Source organism: Gossypium raimondii, chromosome 10 (assembly GCF_025698545.1).
Source record: "Gossypium raimondii isolate GPD5lz chromosome 10, ASM2569854v1, whole genome shotgun sequence".
Lineage (NCBI taxonomy): Eukaryota > Viridiplantae > Streptophyta > Magnoliopsida > Malvales > Malvaceae > Gossypium > Gossypium raimondii.
In genome coordinates this window covers 12,392,162-12,412,660 of record NC_068574.1, presented here as the reverse complement: position 1 = coordinate 12,412,660, position 20,499 = coordinate 12,392,162, and the positions used below count along the sequence as shown (strand labels likewise).

The 20,499-nt window shown below is 34.0% G+C and overlaps 1 protein-coding gene across 1 annotated transcript; it reads right to left on the bottom strand.

The window, feature by feature from the left end:
* Positions 1–228: 228 nt before the first annotated feature.
* Positions 229–1,246, bottom strand: LOC105775854 (zinc finger protein 7). Its single transcript, XM_012598361.2, has one exon. It carries the CDS (start codon positions 1,040–1,042, stop codon positions 341–343), a length of 702 nt encoding a protein of 233 aa, XP_012453815.1. The 5' UTR covers positions 1,043–1,246; the 3' UTR covers positions 229–340.
* Between the last annotated feature and the right edge of the window lie 19,253 nt (positions 1,247–20,499).

Here is a 20,499-nt window from a genome sequence, read left to right as displayed (position 1 = left end):
GACAGATTTGTTTCGGTCTCGAACTTGAAGTTGTTACGGGCTCAAGTTTTCTTGGACTCGAATTTTTTTGGGTTCAAATCTATTATGAGCTAGAATTTTCTTAAATTCGAATCGACATGGACGAAGTTTTCTGACTCGGGTTTATTTTGCCAACTATATCATCTAGTTTTGATTATTAATGATTGACAAGAATTTTTAGAGAAAAGATGAGCATATATGAAACATATATTAAACAAAGATAACAAAGCCTTTATATTTTAAGGGAAAAAAGGGTCAATGTTCAATAAGTGAGATAAAACAGTTACATGTAACAACTAGATGTAATCTCAGACTAAAACATCTATAACCTCAGATTTAAGTCAAGCTTTTGGGAATCTGCATCAAGTTGAGGTTTTTGATTTTGCAAATTTTCAAGTCGGAAGCTTCCAGGCCAAATCGAAGCCATTGGTTTTTCACCCAAAAAGGGTGTCCCACCAGCAACTCCAAACCAAGGCCTGCTGGAATCAGTACTAAACCTTGCTACCATTGAAGACCCTTCTGATCTTACATCCTTGTGAACTACAGAATGAGGCTGCAGTACCCTAAGTGATCGAAACCCCATTGGATTGACTGGAAACCCCGTTTTGTGAGGTTGGGACCTTTTGCCTGCCCCTCTTTCCCTCTTGTGTGCGTTTTGGTGGCCTCCCAATGCTTGAGAACTATAAAACTTTCTCATACAGAAGTTGCATGAAAACACTTTGTTGCTTGCATTTGCAGGCTTTGATTCTTTATCACACTCTCCGCTCGTTGCAGCCTCCCGTCTGTTGAGCCCCAAACTCAATAAAACCCCCAAGTTATCATCTGCCCCGCCTGTTTCCATGTTTTCACCTCCGCTTTGATATAGATATAGAGTTGGGATCTCAACATCTGCATCGTTTATTTCTTCGTCCCTCGGGAAAGTCATAGGCCAAAGATTCTCAATGATCAGAAAGGGTTTATGTACAAGAAGTTTCTGGTAGAGAGATGTGGTTATATAGGAGTTGGCAAAAGACGTGGCCGACATCTAATGGAATGGAATTAAAATTCGAATATCATTTTTTTTCCTGAGTTTCCCCTCTGGTGATGCTTGAACAATGGTTATGTCAACTATATATAATATTAGTGCTGACCATTTAAAAAAAAAAAAACAAAACTTAGGATTTCATGATTATCGTTTTCAACTTTTTCTAACACCCATTATTGTTGCATCAACTACATGATTCTCCTCTTGTATGAATTAATTTGAGGAAACCAAACCTTACCCTTGTTTTCCGTGGAGGAGATAAAGGAAGATTAACTAACAGAAAAAAAAGGGAAAATGGCATTAAATAGTCAAATCATTGAGAGTTAAATTCATGTTCTGTCTCCTTCAATCATTGTCTGAAACACATATTTGCATCCGTATGCAATTGTCGATTGTGTACCATAAAAGACAGCACTAGTTCTTTCAACCCACAACATTAACCCTGTTGGAATAAGTGGACTCCAATTGGGAATTACTATCATATATGAAGTGATAGTGAAATGAAACTCTTCCATTTAAACATAAAGTAAGTTAGAATCCTATCTTGAACACACAACGTATGGACAAGCTTTTTCTTTTGGTTATCCAAACACTAAATATGACAAAATTAGGGTAAAAAGCTATATAGCATACAAAGAAAACTGGAAGCAACAAAAGCCGATTGCAAGATGATAGAATTCAATCCCACTGTTTAAAAATTGTGGGTCACAAATGTTGCTAAGCATCATATGCTCTGTTACCGATGCCATACTTGTCAAATTTTATAGAAAGGCTTGGCAAATTATGGACCACACCTTGCATCATGTATAATATTGCAGACGGAATGTGGTATTAATATTTTCTAGTTGTGTCGTATTTAGGGATACAAGAAAACTCGCCATTTTGGGAGTGAAAAGGGGATGGGCAATGGCATTCAATGATTCACCATAACTGTCTAGTTCCCATCCTTTTTGGTTCAGTTTTGTCGGTTTTGAACAAGCACAATCAATCTGTATATCATAGAAATTAAAAATATTAAGTTGATCTAGCTACTTATGTAGACTTTCAAAGTTTGACTGCCAATTATAAATTTTATGTTTGTTCCATTAATTACAGTTTTATCAACTTTGAGTTCAATTCTTCTCCAAATTTAATAATAATAAAACTTGATTGATAAACGAAGATGATCACTGCTTCTTTTGTCATGCAAAATAAGCCCTTGGGAGTCAATTTTCAGTCTGATGATGAAAATAATAATACAAATAAAGGACTTGACCGTAAAGGTTAATATATAAAACGAATCCATTAAATAACAAGTCAATTTGAAAATTGTTACAACATTTTATTTTATAAAATAATAAATATTAATGTGAAGGTATTTCTATATTTTTATGTTTTAAATAGAATAATACTATGATTAAATTTCAACTTTTAACACATTATTTTTAAACTTTTAATTTAATTATCTCACTTAACATTTTACTTGATTTTGAAATAAAACTTTTATAAATATTTTTTTTATATTTCATATTCTAATATATATTTAAGAATCGGGTAAACTCATGATCAAAAAAAGTCTGCTGCCCTAGCACGTATTGTCTGCCGCCTCTGGCCTGAGTTATTAGGTTTTTTGTTGTTTTCGTTCTGGTTCTTTATTATTTTCAATTCTTGTGTTCGTCGGTTTCAGGATATTCCCTTTCTGTTATCTTGAAGGCGGGTGAGTTTCCATCGCTTTTCAAATCCTGCAAGTATGGAGACTGAATTAGCAAATCTATCGATCAATGAAGAAGAAGAAGAAATCCTGTTAGTCCAGGCAGATCCAACAATGCAAAGAGAAGTAGCAGATTATCAGCTTGTGGGTTGCTTCTTAACAGCAAGTATAATAAATTTTCCGGCCATGAAGAGCACTCTAGCAAATTTATGGCATCCTGTCTGTGGGGTGCAAATCAGAGATCTAAGGGAGACAAGGTACCTCTTCAAGTTTTTTCATTATATGGATATGGAGAGAGTTTTAAAGGGTCTACCATGGACTTTTAATAATCATTTACTAATTTTGTGCAAATTAAAGAGGGGTGAAGATCCATTGAAAATACCTCTAGTTTTTGTTCCCTTTTAGGTACAAATCCATGATGTTCCAGTTGGTTTATTCTCTGAGAATTTAGCGATACAATTGGGTAATTTTATTGGAGTTTTCCTAGAGTATGATGCTTCAAATCTAGGAAAGGAAAAACGTAACTACATGAGGATTAGGGTGCAATTTGATGTTAGGAAACCATTGAGAAAGAAAAAGCAGGTTATGAGCTGTGGGATATGTTCGTATGTTAAGTTTAAATATGAACGCTTATCGTTGTTTTATTTTTTCTATGGTCGTTTGGGGCATAATGATTCTTATTGCGAGGCAAGAATGATGATGGGGGCGGACATCATTGAGATGGGTTGGGATTTATCTTTGCGAGCTCCATCTCGTAGAGCTCTAGCAATGAATAGTATTTGGTCACGAGAAGAGGGAGAAAGTAAAAGTGAAGGGAGTTGGATGGGGAACAGAGCGGTGGGGCTTAGTTCAAGGGATGGGGATTTGAAAGGGAGTAAGAAGAAATCCATTAATTCAATATTGGGGTTTAGTTAAGAAGGGGAAGGACCATCTGTTGGTCAATGGAAGGATAAATTAGGATCCTTTCAAGGAAAAGTAGCTATGGAGTATGATGTGGAAGATGAAACTTTAATAGGGGAGGAGGGGAAAAAGCGAAATAAGGTTGAGATGGAAGATACTATCCTTTTATCATCAGCGGCTGCCAAGAGGTTAGCCGACCGGGAGCAATGAAAATTTTAAGTTGGAACGTCTGTGGTTTGGGGAGACAACGGACGGTTAGAAGACTTCGGTATTTACTGAAGAAAAATAATCCCCAAATAGTCTTTTTCATGGAGACAAAACTTAGTAAAAAACAGATGGAAATTATTCGTAGAAGATGTGGTTTCCTAAACGGGATTGAAGTTGAAGCTGAAGGCACGAGAGGAGGATTATGCTTAGCATGGAAAACCGACATGGATATAATGCTTCGTAGTTTTTCTAAAAGACATATTGACGTGTTAGTTGAAGATAAAGAAAAATGAGTTAAATGGAGATTTACAGGCTTTTATGGTTCCCCATATGTTCAGGACAGGAACGATTCATGAGAAGTTTTGAAGAGATTAGTTGTTGGTGAGGTAATTCCATGGTTGGTGTGTGGCGATTTTAACGAAATCATGTATGGATTTGAGAAGAAAGGAGGGCTACCTAGAGATGAAAGAAGTTTGGAGTTATTTCGAAAAACGCTAGAAGATTGTCATCTATATAATGTAGGATTTGAAGGCAGCTGGTTCACTTGGGAGAGAGGTAATTTACCGGAGACAAATATTCAAGAACGACTTGATAGAGGAGTAGCTAACATAGAGTGGATTGTGCTGTTTCCAAAGGTGAAAGTCCAACATCTTACTCATACGTTTTCAGATCACTGCCCTCTTCTTTTGGATACCACGAAATATAAAGATCAAGTTTGGAACAGTAATTTTAGATTTGAAGCTTGGTGGTTAATGGAGGAGTCCTTTATTAATGTGGTTAAGTTTTTGTGGGAGAATTCTTCAGGGGAATTGCTACAGAGACTGGAGAATTTAAAAGAAGGTCTGAAGGAATGAGCTAGGAGAATTCAATTTAACAGGAAAAAATCTAAACGAGTTCTGACAGAAAAGCTTGAAGAGTTGGTTGTAGCTGAAAGGGATGATAAGACTTTAGTTGAATTGATCGATACAAAAATAAGTTTAAAATTTGAGATTGAAAAAGATGAACGATATTGGGAACAAAGGGCCAGAACAAATTGGTTGAAGTTTGGAGATAAAAATATAAAATTCTTTCACAATCAAGTTTCACAACGAAAGAAGAGGAATTTTATTCACAAATTAAAGAACAAAGAAGGGGGAGAGATGGTGTTTTTGAATGATATTAAGGTTACGGCACGGACTTATTTTCAAAACCTGTTTTTGGCAGGTAGAAGGGGAAATTATGATCATATATTATCAGGGGTTGAGCGGTGTATTCATGAGGAAGACAATCAAAGACTTACAGTTCCATATTCCAAGGAAGAAATTACAGAAGTTGTCTTTGACATGGGTCCAACGAAGGCGCCAGGGGAAGATGGCTTTCCAGCAGCGTTTTATCAGAAATGTTGGCAGATTGTGGGAGAATATGTCATATCTTATTGTCTCCGAATGTTGAATGGTGAAATGGAAGTTAGTCAAATTAATTTTACAAATATAGTGCTTATACCTAAAGTAGAAAGCCCTTTAAATATGTCGCAGTTTAGGCCGATCAGTCTTTGCAATGTTCTTTATAAAATTATAGCAAAGGTAATAGCTAATAGGCTCTGGAATATTATTGGGAAGTGTATTGATGAAGCCCAAAGTGATTTTGTACCAGGACGATTGATATCAGACAATGTATTACTAGCATATGAGGTGCTGCACAAGTTAAAACTGAAGAAACTTGGGAAAAAAGGTTTTATGGCCGTTAAACTAGATATGAGCAAAGCTTATGATAGGGTTGAATGGAGTTTTATTGAAGAAATTATGGTAAAGATGGGGTTTGACCTTAACTGGGTGAAGGCCATTATGAAATGTGTATCTATTGTTTCCTATTCAGTGATCATTAATGGGTTTAGAGGGGTTAATTTTTCGTCAACCAAAGGTTTGAGACAAGGCGACCCACTAAGTCCGTTATTATTCCTTTTGTACGGTGAGGGCCTATCGAGTCTATTAAGATCGGAAATGAAGAGGTATTTCGAAATGAGTCAGGATTAGTAGGAATGGACCACAGGTATCCCATCTTTTATTTGCTGATGATTGCATATTATTTGGGGAGGCAACAAGGAAGGGTGTTAATATCTTCAAGGACATACTAGAAGAATATAAAACTTGCTCAGGGCAATGCGTAAACTTTGAAAAATCAACAGTATTTTTTAGCAAAATCACGCTGGAAGAGGACAGAAGTCAGGTTGTCAACTTGTTGAGGGTTCGTAGGTCGAATGATCTAGAGAGATAATTGGGGTTGCCGAATATGGTGGGCCGAAGGAAGAAGGAAGCTTTTCAAAATCTAAAGGATCGTTTCAAAAAGTGTATCGATAATTGAAGTATCAGGTTTTTATCTCAAGGAGGCAAAGAAGTTTTTATAAAGGTCATACTTCAGGCTATTCCTACCTATTCGATGGCATGTTTCTTACTACCCAGAATTTTATGTAAAGAATTGGAGAGCATTGTTGCTAAATTCTGGTGGCAGAAAGGAAAGGGTAATAAAGGAATTCATTGGTGCACGTGGGAAAATCTTTGTTCTTTAAAAGAATGTGGAGGTTTAGGTTTTCGATATTTTAGCCAATTTAATATCGCGTTACTAGCTAAACAAGGATGGCGTCTCATTAATTTTCCAGATTAATTATTAGCCAGAGTTTTTAAAGCAAAATATTTCCCATTTTCTAGTTTCTTATCTGCAGAGTTGGGAAATTTACCTTCTTTATCCTAGAAGAGTATATGGGCAGCAAAAGGTCTTCTCCAAAAAGGGATGAGCTGGAGGGTGGGTAGAGGGGATATCATCTCCATTTAGGAAGATAACTGGGTTCAGGGGGTCGATAAAATTGGCGCACAAATTAGAACAAACAGAGGTGAATTACAGTTAGTTTCGGATCTTATCAATTTATCAAGTAGAAAATGGAGAATGGATGTGATTAATTGTACCTTTTAAGAGGAAATTGCTAGGAAAATACTGCAGATCCCCCTAGCAGAGTTTGAGCATAAGGATATTCAAGTGTGGAAAGGAGAACTATCTGGTGAGTTTTCGGTCCGCAGTGCCTATAAATTATTACAAGAGGCTAATCGGGTTCCTAATGATTATTTAATACAGTCCGAATTAAAAGAATTTTACAAGAAACTTTGGAGCCTACAATTGCCCTCAAAAATTACATTTACAGTCTGGCGGATATCATGGGACTTTATTCCAAATTTTGCTAATCTTAGGTACAGGAGGGTCATTTCTAATGATAGATGTCCCCGATGCTGTTTGGAAGTTGAAGAAAGTGTCCATGTCTTCCGTGAATGCCCTATGGCAATTGAAGTTTGGCAACAGTTAAATCTTTCATGGGTTATGAATAACATGAGTCAAAATATATGGGAGTGGCTTACATGGGTTTTCAAGAGAAGCAACAATGGTCAGTGTCTGCTCTTCTGTTACACTTTATGGCAATTATGGTACTCCAGAAATCAATTGGTACACGAGAGAAAAAACATAACAGGAAGGGATTTAGCACAAAATATTCAAAGACATTTGGCAGAATATGAAGGTTTAAAAAACTTGAAAAAGAATGAAAGTATAAACAGAAGTCATAAAACACAGGAGGTCAAACCGAGAACGAGAACCTATTTTGATGCAGCATTTGATAGTAGAACCTTCAGATCAGTGACAGGTTTAGTAGGGTGGGATCTGAGGGGAAACTTAATGGTGTTAAAGACGATTATCCATAGAAATGTCCCCTCACCTTTCGCAGCAGAGGCATATGCATGCCTAGAAGGTACAAAATTAGGGAGTTCACTTAGAATCCAATCAGTCAGACTTATGGGGGATTCAAAAACAGTTATAAAAAATGTCAAGCAACTTCAACAGACAAGTCAGTAATCGGAGCCATTATCAGAGATATTCAGAAAAAGAAAGTTGATTTTCAAGAACTTATTTTTTAATATATTCACAGATCTGAAAACTCATATGCTCATAGATTAGCAAAGATCGCGCTCGAGAAAGAAGAAGATACTTATCTGAGGGGAAAAGAACTGGAAGGTCATGCTTTCGCCTCGGTAGGAACTTGGCCTAGGGAACCAGATTGAAGGAGAGATGAGCAGAAAAGCAATGAAAGCAGATAGCAAAAGAAAGTAAAAAGATCTTGGGGAAATATATCGACAGAACGTTCTGGAGCATTGGAAATGACTAGTCATCAGAATTTATGACATCCAGCCGTTTCTTGATTTGACTGGGATGGATTTTAAAACATTTTATTATATTTTGTGTTTGCTGCTTTTCATTTCTGGTCAGTAAGTAACTGGAAAGTCTCTTAGGAAGTTTCTTTATTTTGCTTTATTTAGGCTATTTCTTTGCGGAACCATTTTGTTTTGGCCATTTGTTTGGGTCCGGTTGTTTGTTTTGTTTTTATCTATATTCAATAAAATAAAATCTCAGTCTTTTATTTCAAAAAAAAAAGAATCGTAAACTCACGTGATTAAAAATTTAAAATCATGTTGAGGTAGGTTTGAATCGTAAATAAATATATGATTAACCCTAAATATAAGATTTTATTATCTAAAATCTGAATCATGTGTATTTAACTGGATCATAGAGAGACAAACTTGTCGCAAGTAATTTAAATAAATATTTTATATATTTTTTTAAGTTTATTGTTTTTAAAAAAAATTGAAAAGGTTTTTGTTTTTGTTATTTAAATTTAATTTCAAAAGAGGATAGACCTTACATGCAAATAGATCAAAAGTTTAAAAGTATTTAATTGTTGTGTGCCATCCCATTATTCATCCAATTTAAAAGGGTAATTGTTTCATCAGGTCCCTTAACGTTTTATATAATTATACTTCAGTCTGGTGCCACCAATAGTAACGGCGACACCCAAATTTTTTTTTTTAAATTAGAGGTGGTGGCGTCACCAAAATTTACTATTCAAAATGAGTCATTTACGTACATAATTTTTAAAATGAGTCACTTTCATAAATAATCAAAAAATTTGAGTATTTTTATAAAAAAAAGGAACAAAAGTAGGGGTTTTTACATTAATAATATCTAAAAGAAATTATGAAAATGAGGTTGAAAATAGATTATTTATGAAAATATATCGTTTTGAACAGTAAAAGTTGGTTTCATTAATATGTTAAGTGATATTAGCTATAAAAAATAATATTTTAATGTAATAAATAAAATTTTAATTACAAATGGGTGTTGCCAACCACGGAGGTGGCACCTCTCTTTCCTCGGTCAAATTTTAATCTCTTTTTTTTAATATTTATATTTGTTAGCATAATAACATATTTGTTCTTTCAACTTTCTAAAACAAAAATAGTCCTCTATTTAATTTTTCATCTTTTTTAGTTTTTGAACTTAGGGTATGTTTAATTGCCAGTAAAATATTTTCCGTAAAATGATTTCGGAAAATGTTTTACTTTTCGTAAAATGATTTCTTGGAAAATATTTTCGGTGTTTGATTGAATCAGTATAAAATATTTTCTGCTGCTTGGCAGATTTTTGAAAATATTTTTCGGAAAAGTTTTTTTACATATATTGCAATGATTTATTTATAATAATACTCAATTATTAAGCTACAATATTAATCGTTATAAATTGAAAAAACTAATATTAAATAAATTATTTGTAATTGTGTTAAAAACAAGTATTGAATAATTAAAAAACAAGTTCTTGGAAAATCGATAAACAGAAGCATTTTTCTACCGGAAATGAAGGAAGGAATGAAGGAGGCGATAGAGAGGAGAGCACGGAAAATGCCTTACGGAAATTGAAAGGGTAAGACATTTTCCCTAAAATGTAACCCATTTTCCCTTGTTTTGGAGTTCATTTTCCAAATGGAAAATATTTTCCGCCAATCAAACGCTGGAAAAGTTGGAAATGGTTTTCCGAAAAATCAATTCCGTCAATCAAACAGACCCTTATATTTTTTTTATCAAATCATCTCAAAATAGATAGAAAAATTAATATTTTTTAACTTTATTGTCGTGGCATACACGTGGATTGCTACGTGGTTGACATAGAAATTTTTTTTAAATTTTAAAATGTTAATTAAATATAGACATGTCATCCATGTGCATGTCATATAATCAAAGTTAAAAAATGTGAGTTTTTTATTTATTTTAGAGTGATTTGATAAAAATACAAATTTTAAACCTAAAAAATAAAAAATTAAATAAATAGCTAAAATAAAAAATTTATAACGTTCAAGAGTCAAATATTTCATTATGCCTTTAAAATTATAACATAAAAGAAGTAAAAATTTAAGAGGAAAAATGGATGCGCCCTTGATTGGCAATATATAATCAAAATATATATTCTTTTTATAAATAATGTTACTTGACACATTGATAAAACCAATTTTTCTGTTCAAGATGAACTATACTTGTAATTAATCTCGTTTTTATTCTATTTTTATAATTAATTGTATTATTAATGTAAAAATAAAAAATAGTAGTAATAAATTATTTGGTTCAAAATAACATCAAATCAAAATTAAAAATAAAAATGCTAGGTTTCGTGCACATAGGGGTGTAAAGAAGCAACTTAGATATAAATTAAATGAATAATTGTTTGTGGTGTTGGAATCCTGAGTCAGAAATTTGAGCACTACACTCATCTAATCAAATTACATTTTCATCTCTTTACGGTAATTTTATTATTTTCCCACTTAACCTTTTACTTTACAACATTATTTATAAAATAGGTTTAAATTTGTTAAAGATCCCTATACTCTTTTAAAATTTAAAAGTTAATCCTCATATTTTAATCTTGAGAAATTGAGATCCTGTATTTTTTTATTTAAAATCTCGGTTCCTTCATCTAATTTTATTATTAGTGGCTATTATAAAAAGGTAAAATATTTTTTAGTTCTCAATATTTATAGTTTTATGTCAATTTGATTCTTACCCTATAACAGTAAATAAAATATTTAAAATATTTTTTTTCATATTTTAAATAAAAGCATAAACATTTAAAAATATTTTTAAAATATATAATTATGAAGAAAATAAAAAAATTTTAAAATTCAAAAATATAACTTTAAATGTATAGAAAATTTTAAATTTATATGTTGTCTAAGTCAGGCAGGACTAGCCAGTCAAACTGGTTGAACTAGGAATCAACTAGGGTATCTATATGATGAGAGGTAAAAAAAAAATCAATTGACTTGCGAACCAACACAGATTGGTCGAATTGGGCTAAAAATTTGATTGAATCAGTAGTGGAATCGATTTTTTATAAATTTTTAATATTTTTATTTATTTTGAACCGGTTGGACTATTTGAACTGGAAACCAATTAGTCAGACCAATTCGAGCACCAATGTGGTTCTGAAATCATTGCCAAAATTTAAAAACAAAATTGTAATTTACTCATTGAATGGGAATAAGAGGCATTCATGCCTTCATGGGTTATGTCACCCAACCAACTCGATCGACCTGACTCATTTTAGAATGTGCTTAGGCTTATCTTTTTTAATCTTGAGTTTTCTTAAGTCTATTCTAAAACGAGTTGAGTTAACCGGGCTAATTGGGTTACACGACCCATGAACAATTCTTATTATCATTCAAGGAGTAAATAACATTCGTTTTTTGAGAATTTTGTCAATGTTTTTGAAACCATACCAATGCTCAAACTAATTTAGTTAATGTCCAACTTAGAGCAATGGCATCGATGAACTTGAGACACTCATATCACATGGTTGAAAGGATTGCTAGTACTTTTCTAGTGCTATGAGTCTAGATTGCTAGTACTTTTCTAGTGCTACGAGTCTTTATTTGTAAAATGTAATGTGATGTTATGATTTGTTGTTTGTAAAATGCAATGTCATCCAATTCAAATGTAATGTAACTGTTTTTTTTTAATTTGTTAATATTTGTAGATTCATTTGATATCTAAAAAAATCAAGTTAATTGATTTGAAAAAATGAATAACTAAAAAAAAAAAAAGTTTGTCTAATTAAACAAATAAAAATGTAAAATTTTATCCATCATCCATAGCATCGAGGCAAATGCATTCCTCAGCCCGACTGTCTACAATTATAAGGTGGAGTTTATTGCGATGGGTGTTCAACTGAATCATCATCCCTTACCTCGATCTTCAAACACCAGTGGAAAAGATTTTAAACGCACCATGACCATCCGAAGGGCTTGTACATGAATAATGATATAATAAATGAAGAGCAAGTTTAGCATTACTTCTCAAAAGTAATTTTAGGATAAAAAATACTGACTAATTTACCTATAAAGGCCCATTTCCAAGTATATTTACGAAAATGGGCTAATTTATGTTTTATTTATCGGAAATGACCGATTTTGGCAAAACGCATCCACGTAGGAGCGTTTTAGGGTGAAATTTCAGTAAAACGCGCCCCTAGGGGAGCGATTTTTCCATGTTAGCACAAAACGTGCTGATGTGAATGCGCTTTGCTAACATGGCAAAATCGCTCCCCCAGGGGCGCGCTTTACTCCATGTTTTTTTTCCCAACGGCTATTTTATTTCTTGACCATTAGAGGGTCCAACTGTCAAAAAAATAGTATAAAAACCCTCCTATTATTTCACACAATATTTCTTCAAATTTTGGCAAAAAAAATCTCAATTTTCTCCCTAAATTTCTCAAAGCTCTCAAATTTCTCCTTAAATTTCTCAAATCTCTCTTTAATTAATTATTTTCTTTTAATTTTTTTAAATTAGTATTCTTTTTTATAATTTCAAAAATATTTGATTGTATTAGAAATGGCCGAAGAATTAATTCGTCTCGATCATAAACATATCTCCGTCGAACAAATGAAAATGGTAAAGGTTAATTTTAATTTTTGAATATTATTTAATATTTTTTTCATTTATGTAATTTTAATTAATTTGTATTTTATAATTTTTTATAACAGTCTGTAGATCGGGTGTTACAATGTTATATTCGTAATATGTTTGGTCCTCCATCACCGTTGATAGAAAATTACTTGAGGGAAGCGGGTTTTTGACAAGCGACCACTATAGGCCGGGGGTGCAAGTTGGACTCAAAACTCATCAGCGCGTAAGTAGAGAGGTGGAGACTCGAGACACACACATTCCATCTTCCATGCAAAGAATGTACTATCACTTTAGAGGACGTGCAGTTACAATTAGGATTGTCAGTGGATAGGTTCCCATTCACCAGGTCCATTCAATCTGCTGATTGAGGAGTCATATGCTACGATCTTTTGGGTGCGATTCCGGATAATATTTAAGGAGGTCGGATCGAGATGGGCTGGTTACGAGATACATTCCTAGAGTCGAGGAATGATTCGATTGAAGTAGAAAGAATACGATATGCTCGGGCATACATCCTTGAGATGATTAAAGCTTATGTGATGCCGGACTTGTTACGAAACCTCATACATCTGAGGTGGCTGCTAAAACTTGTTGATTTTAAAGCAGTTGGCGAATTTAGTTGGGGGTCTACCGTGTTGGCAACATTATACCGGGAGATGTGCGAGACGATGCCACCAAATAAAGCCAAAATCAGAGGTTGTCTATCACTACTACAATCATGGGCTCAGTTTCACTTTTTATTTTTACGTCCTCGAGTGAACCACCCATATACATTCTCACTCATAACGAGGTAAAATTTTTATTTCATTTTACAATTATTACATATATTTAAAATAAAATTGTATGCTAAAAATTTATTTAATTAAGTGGAACCATCCGACGAGTTATGTTGGAATACCTACCGCTTTTGAAGATGTATAGCTTCTATTAGGCCAACGGTCGGAAGCGCAAGTAAGTATTAAATAGAACATATATACATAAAATATTCGTTTCATATTTAGTATTTAGTTTATGCATATAACTAATATTTTTATCACGTTCATATAGTTTCAATGAACATTATACGAGGATTCGACAATTCGGGCAATAATTCCAGATGAATTCTTTCAAATCTGAACATTTGGCATTTTAAGGTCTCATTGGTTAACTATGCTACTGTCGAGATACACCAGATGGATAGAGTGTTGCGGCAATTTGGATTTCGACAATCGATTTTCGGGGCACCTAAGGTGTTCGAAAAAACGAATACGAATTGGCCGATATTCTTCTCAGAATATATCAAAATTTGAGAAAATCGGTATGATCATATACCTACTCGCAAACTGATCATCGTTCCAGAGTTAGCGTGCACGTTGAATTACATGCCATGGTTTAGGATCCATGGCAAGTCATATTTGTTGTCGGAAGAGTAGCGATGTCGGTAAATTCATGTCGAAAGGGAACGACAAGGCCCTTTAAATCTAAGGAGAAGAGATGACGACACGAGCTCATCAACAATGCCCACACAATCACCGGACCCAACGCCTCAACTGATGACACCCACACTGCAGCCCCTTCAGATTATGCCAGATGTGTATCCTAGCCCTTATATGTATCATAACAATTATATGTTTCCTTTTCTCAGTCCTATGTCAGATTGGAATGCATGGCTCGGTGCATCTCCTTTCTTGATGACTTCGACTCAACTAACGATATATATGTCTTTGTCACCGGAGGGATTGCACGAGACACCGTCGGGGAGCTCATCTCATTACCAATCCCTATCACCTTATAGGATTTAAACACCTTCGTCATAGGTGATGCAAATACCTCCACATTTTTTATTCTATTAAGGTAGGTCATCCTCCTAACACTTACAACCAGAACAATCACAACCCCGCCGGGGCAACCACAACCCCCGCCGAAAGCTGAACCAATGAGGAATCCAGCGCGTAATCGTCGACTACCCCCATGTGGTACTGATTCCGACTGTCACATACATTGATTTTTAATATATTTGTACAAACTATTTTTACATTATTTTATTTAATAAAATAAAATTTGTTTTTAATATGTTAATAGTAAATTATTTTTATATTTTTTAAAAAATAGAAGTTCTTTTGAATAAGACAATAGAAATAATGCAACATAGTTTCATTACAGCAATTATCAACTATTTCGGTTTAGACATGATCGAATTGTATGACCTGGGTTCCTACACCATCCACACAACTTCTGTTGGTTCGTTCTTTCCCAGATATCCATATTATTATGTATTCTACTTGAGCAAGGTCGACCTTTTGGTTTGCGACACAATTTTCTATCCGGTAACAACTTAAACGGAGCAAGTGATACAGACGACCACTTACGTTCATCTGGGATCAGTGGGAATACTTGTCTCCACACATTCTACATGTATTCTATTTTGTACACTTCGTCGACATATCTCATGGGATTCAAATGGAGATTCTGACAAGCTGTAATTGCATGAGCGCATGGATAACGAAGTGCGTCAAACGTCCCACAGTCACAAGTCCTATTTCTCAGGTGTACATGATATTTCTCGCTGGTAATACATTGGTTCGGTCTATCAAACTCCGTTACACGAAACCATAGATTGTCGCGATCATGACACACTGTGTGCATGGTGTTAGCACGTGCATTTACCTTGTTAATTTCTTGCAATACCTTTCGGAACCATACATGACCCCCTGCATTTGGTATTTATAACTCGCTGCTCGCTTTGGAAATAGTTCCGCCAAACAAAAATATGTTTCTCGCACAACCGAGGTTATTTCTAAATGACGTGTTCCTTTTAGAACAGAATTTATACATTCAGCTAGGTTTGTGGTCATACTACCATATCGTAGGTTGTCGTCGTATGCTTGTGTCCACTGTTCGAAAGGTATGTTACAGAGGTAGTTTGTGCCTTGATCGTTAACTGAACACAAAATCCCCAACATCTCATGAAAACGATCCTTATTGATCTTGTACCCTACCAATATAAGTTAATAGCGAAAATTATATACCACTATTCCATTCGGAATAAATTGAATATTACAAATAAAATTATATTAATAGAGATTAAATACCCATGTTAATCACTTACCGTCGTTTAGTGGTAGACCGATAGTACCTATAGTAGTTGGACACAACATTCCTTAGACAATACGCAGTACGCAGGGACCGTTTTAAGGTTTGTTATGTAACTTGGGACGTACCTCTCCAGCACCTGACACCACTGCCACACCTCATTATATGAAGCGTCCCACCCACTATATATCTTTTCCAATACCTTTTGCTTAGCTATCCAAGCCTTGCGGTAAGAGGGCGTGTACCTTAATTGGCTACAAATATTGGCAATTAAGACCGACACAGAAGTCCTGGGATCTGCCTTCAACATCAGTAGTATTAAGCTAGCTATCATACCTGAATCCATCTTGGGATGATCTTGTGAAACATCTGTCAACAAAGTACGTTAAATAATGCAACATTAAGTAATAACATTATTATTCAAAAACCCTAAACACCCAGTGATACTGTACCAGCAACACAGGTACGTGGACCTTTTTATTTTTTTATTTCTCACAATCCTGTCTTTTTCCTAAAAGAAGCCATGATTTTCCATGAACATGTATCATCTTGCACTGTACATTTGGCCTCGAACTTTTTGAATTTGGATTTAACCACGTTGTAGTTAACCCCGTGATTGATGCTATGTTGTTTCAATGCACCAAGAAAACTATCCTTATTAAAAAACTCCTTACCAACTTCCAATTCACCCGATCCAATGACGAACTTGTACGATCACACCTTCTGTGTGGTAAATCTGGAAACTTCAACGCATCATTTGTCGATATATCGACATTATGCATGTGGCTTGGAGGTGAGTACACCCTGAATCGTGAATTTTTGTCTTCTTTATCTGAACCCCCTTTAACATCTTCAGGTTCGAATGAAACAGGCTCTGATTCAAAAAAAAATGCAACTTCTGCAGCATCAGGGTCGGGCTCTCGAGGTGGATCCACATCAGACTCATCATCCAACCCACCATCATCTACAACGTACGAGGTCCCCTCGCCAGTGGACGTCGTTGGGAGTAAATCATCCCTTCTTGTAAACGTTTCGTAACGTCCCCAATCAGATGTGGATTGCCAACCACTAGAAGTTGATGTCATTCCCCAATATGTATTTCCAGCATCGAACAACGACCCACCGATGTGCATGTCCCATCCACTAACCGAGTGACATGCAGGAGTTGTGTATTCCATACTGCCACAAAACACGGGCGCTTCAGTGTTTTGCCTCCCACTAACGGACTGTCGGGTAGGGGTCGTGTATTTCTCTCAAACAGCAGTAGGTGTTGAAGTCGAAAATGTTTCATTTGGCGATGAAAAATATACATATAACTCAAGATAGGGTGATCCACTAGCGAGATAAGTCTACACCATCGCCTCAAAGCTACGACCACCTTTGATATCAAATGAGTCAAATGTCATGGGATCAATCGAAGCACAAAATCGATACTTAATAGAAGAAACCCTTATTGGCGTCGTTCTAAAGATTTTGCGCCTAATTCTTTTACGAAATTCTGTCAAATCTATAGTCTGGTTAAAATCCTGTCGCGTTGTGTTTCTGATAAAAAAAACAACGTCGTTCTCGGTGTCACGGACCTCACCATCATAGTAAATAACAGCACTAATACGTTCACTCATCTTCAATTTCTATTCTGCTTAGCCTCTCTAATTTTTCTTACTGTATCTTATGCAACCTGAGAATGAAATTTGGTTCATTTATAGCCCAAGGCAAAACATGAACTAGTGTTGAAAAAGAGTGTCGACGTGGGAGCTTTTTTCATCAATTTTTCTAACAGTGCATCTTGCTTGAAGCGTTTTTGACACTATTTGTTTAGAAACGTCTTCTCAAAATTATTTTTTCAGGTACTACTGTAGAAAAAGAGCGTCCACGTGGGAGCTTTTTTCAATAATTTTCCTAATTTAATTAATTTTTAAAAAAGAACACTAAATCCTGATTTGTTTTTTAAAATTCCTAAAACCTAAAACCCTAAATTATTTTAACAAAACCCTAACCCTAAAAACCCTAATCCAAAAAATCCTAGGGACTAAACATGCAAAAAGCCCTAACCTAAAAAAAACACGGAGTAAAACGCGCCCTTGGGGGAGCGATTTTGCCACGTGAGCAAAACACAATCACGTCAGCTCGTTTTGTGCTGACATGGCAAAATTGCTCCCCTAGGGGCGCGTTTCGCTGAAATTTCACCATTAAACGCTCTTACATGGACGCGTTTTCCCAAAATCAGCCATTTCCGGTAAATAATACAGAAATTGGCCCATTTCCATAAATATACTTGGAAATAGGCCTTTATAGGTAAATTAGTCAAAAATACTTTTGAGATAAAAGTATTGTTAAACAAGAAGCTTTTGAATTTTTCAAAAGTGTTTTTGGGACAAAAAAATATTTTGCAAAAGTATTTTTTTGGTTACAAATAGAAATAGAAAATTTTAACTTTTGCTCAAAAGTATTTTTTTGATAAAAAATGCTTCTGAAAATCAATGTTAAACTGAATCAAACAAGATAAGGTGTAAATGAACTCATCATCAAGATGAATAAATAATCTGATGTCTACATAAATTCTAGCCTAATAATTGATATATCCATTGTAGGTATCATAATCAGAGAAGGAAGGCTAGAAGGACAACTCCTTTACCAAATTCATATTAGGCCGCATTCGGATCGGATGGTACCAAGTTTGGCAGGTTGAGCACTCACTCGTTGATGTCCACATCAACAAAGCGTTTATATGTGTTTACCCTTAAATTATAAATGTTGTCTATAGGGATGGCAAAAAAAAACTCAAAACCGGCAATCTCAACTCATTCCGTTAGGGTTGGAAATTTTTTTTTTAAATTGAAGTTGGAAAAATAATTAGGATGGAAGTCAGATTTTGCTTAGACTCGGCCATCCTGAGATTTTTACGAAATTACCTTTATATATATATATATATATATATATATATATATATATATATAAGTTTTACCCTAAAACCTAAATAGCTAATCCTAAGCTCCTAAATTTTTAGCCACCTCGGCCATCCTTCTCTCGTTACTTTTTTATTTCTCATAATTTCTCCCACAGTCCCAATCATCTTGCTCTTGCCGACTTTATATACTGCCCGTGATTTGTGTTTGCGACCTTGCATCTCTTATTTGTGATTTGAATGCACTGCTATCCCTTGTGTTTCTAGCTTTTAGACTCAATTGGTTGAGGCAATTTGTTATGTTAAATTGCTTTAGTATAAAATTGCTCCAGTTAGGTTTGCTACCAAATTAATGGTAGTGTGTCTCTTATTTTTTAACCAAAAAAAAGGGTAAACTTTTCCTCTAGAATTGAGTTTAAAAGTTTTGTTCTTAAGAAGGAAAAATTAAATAAAATTAGATAAAATTCGGGTCAGGTCAGTTTTTTATTAATTTCAAGGTCGGGTTTGAGGTGGTTTTTTTAAAAGGGATGAGTCAGTTCGGGGCAATTTATATTTTATAAAACTTTATAAAAGTTAATTTTTTTTAAAAAAAATTTATGGTTTTTAATTAATTTCTAACCATTTTTATAAATGATTTTTTTTCTAATTTTTTATGGGTTGTAATAAATTGTTTTTATAAAATTTTATGGTTTTTAATTAATTTTTATAATTATTATAAATTTTAATGATTTTTAAAATAATTTTATAAGTTTTTATGTTTTTTATAATTCTAGAATGAATCTAGACAAACAAGTGTCCAACTTGAAATGAACTTAGACAAACATTTATCTAGATTCATTGTGTATTAGTTAAAAATGATTTTTTTCTTGTGTGGCAGTGATGATGTGGCACTACCACATCACCCTTTGGTGATGAAATAGTATTGCCACATCAACGATTAGTGATGATGTGGCATTATCACATAAAGAAATGGTACTGGTATGACAATCCGTTAATGGCCACATCAATGTTGCCACTAATTACTAACGATCAACGTTAGTCAAAGGGCCTGTTTGACCAATTTTGTTAGTTTAAATGCTCAATTGAGTGTAAAAAATTCACAAAAACGTAAATGATTTTTTTGAAAAAATTTGTGAACCAAAAATACCATTAAGCCTAATCTCAATGTGAATGTTAAATAATAAAAAAATCAAAAGAAAACCCAATTTTGAATCCTTAAAACCTATTTCCAAACTTGGGAACAACCCTAGAAATTTCTTTCCATCAACTAAAAAGTGTCTATCATTCATTTGTGTCTCAAAATCTTCAATCAACTTTGTGTTTTTAAATAAGAAAAATCATGCAAATTGAATCAATGCTAATATTTAGCCTCTGTTTTTCATTCCATATTTGTAAGTAAGGTTTATAAAATTAACACTAAAACTATGTTTTGTTTTAATTTTTATAAGAAAAATCAATGCTAATATTTTTTTATAAAATATATTTTTAGGGTTGATTATGAACTTTGAGATTTAGTGTTAGCTCTTAAACACTCATATTTTCTTTTCATTTATTACAATTTTTCAATTTTTTAAATATTTTGTCATGTCTTTTTCTAGAGTGTGTATTTTAAACTAAAACGAGCTATTTGAAAAATCATTCTTTAAGCGATTCGAAAATATTAAACCCATATTTAAACGATTTAAAAGGTTTGACTTTTATTTAAGCAACACTAAAAAGTAAAATGTTAATTTGAACATTTAGCCAATATTCTAACCACTTGTTTGGGTTTAGCACGGAAAATGCAAACTATAGAATGGACCAAAGATATTGTAGCACAATAAGGTCGAAGGCAATGTTAAAATAACTAAGGTCATGTTTGATAAACCATTGAAATTGA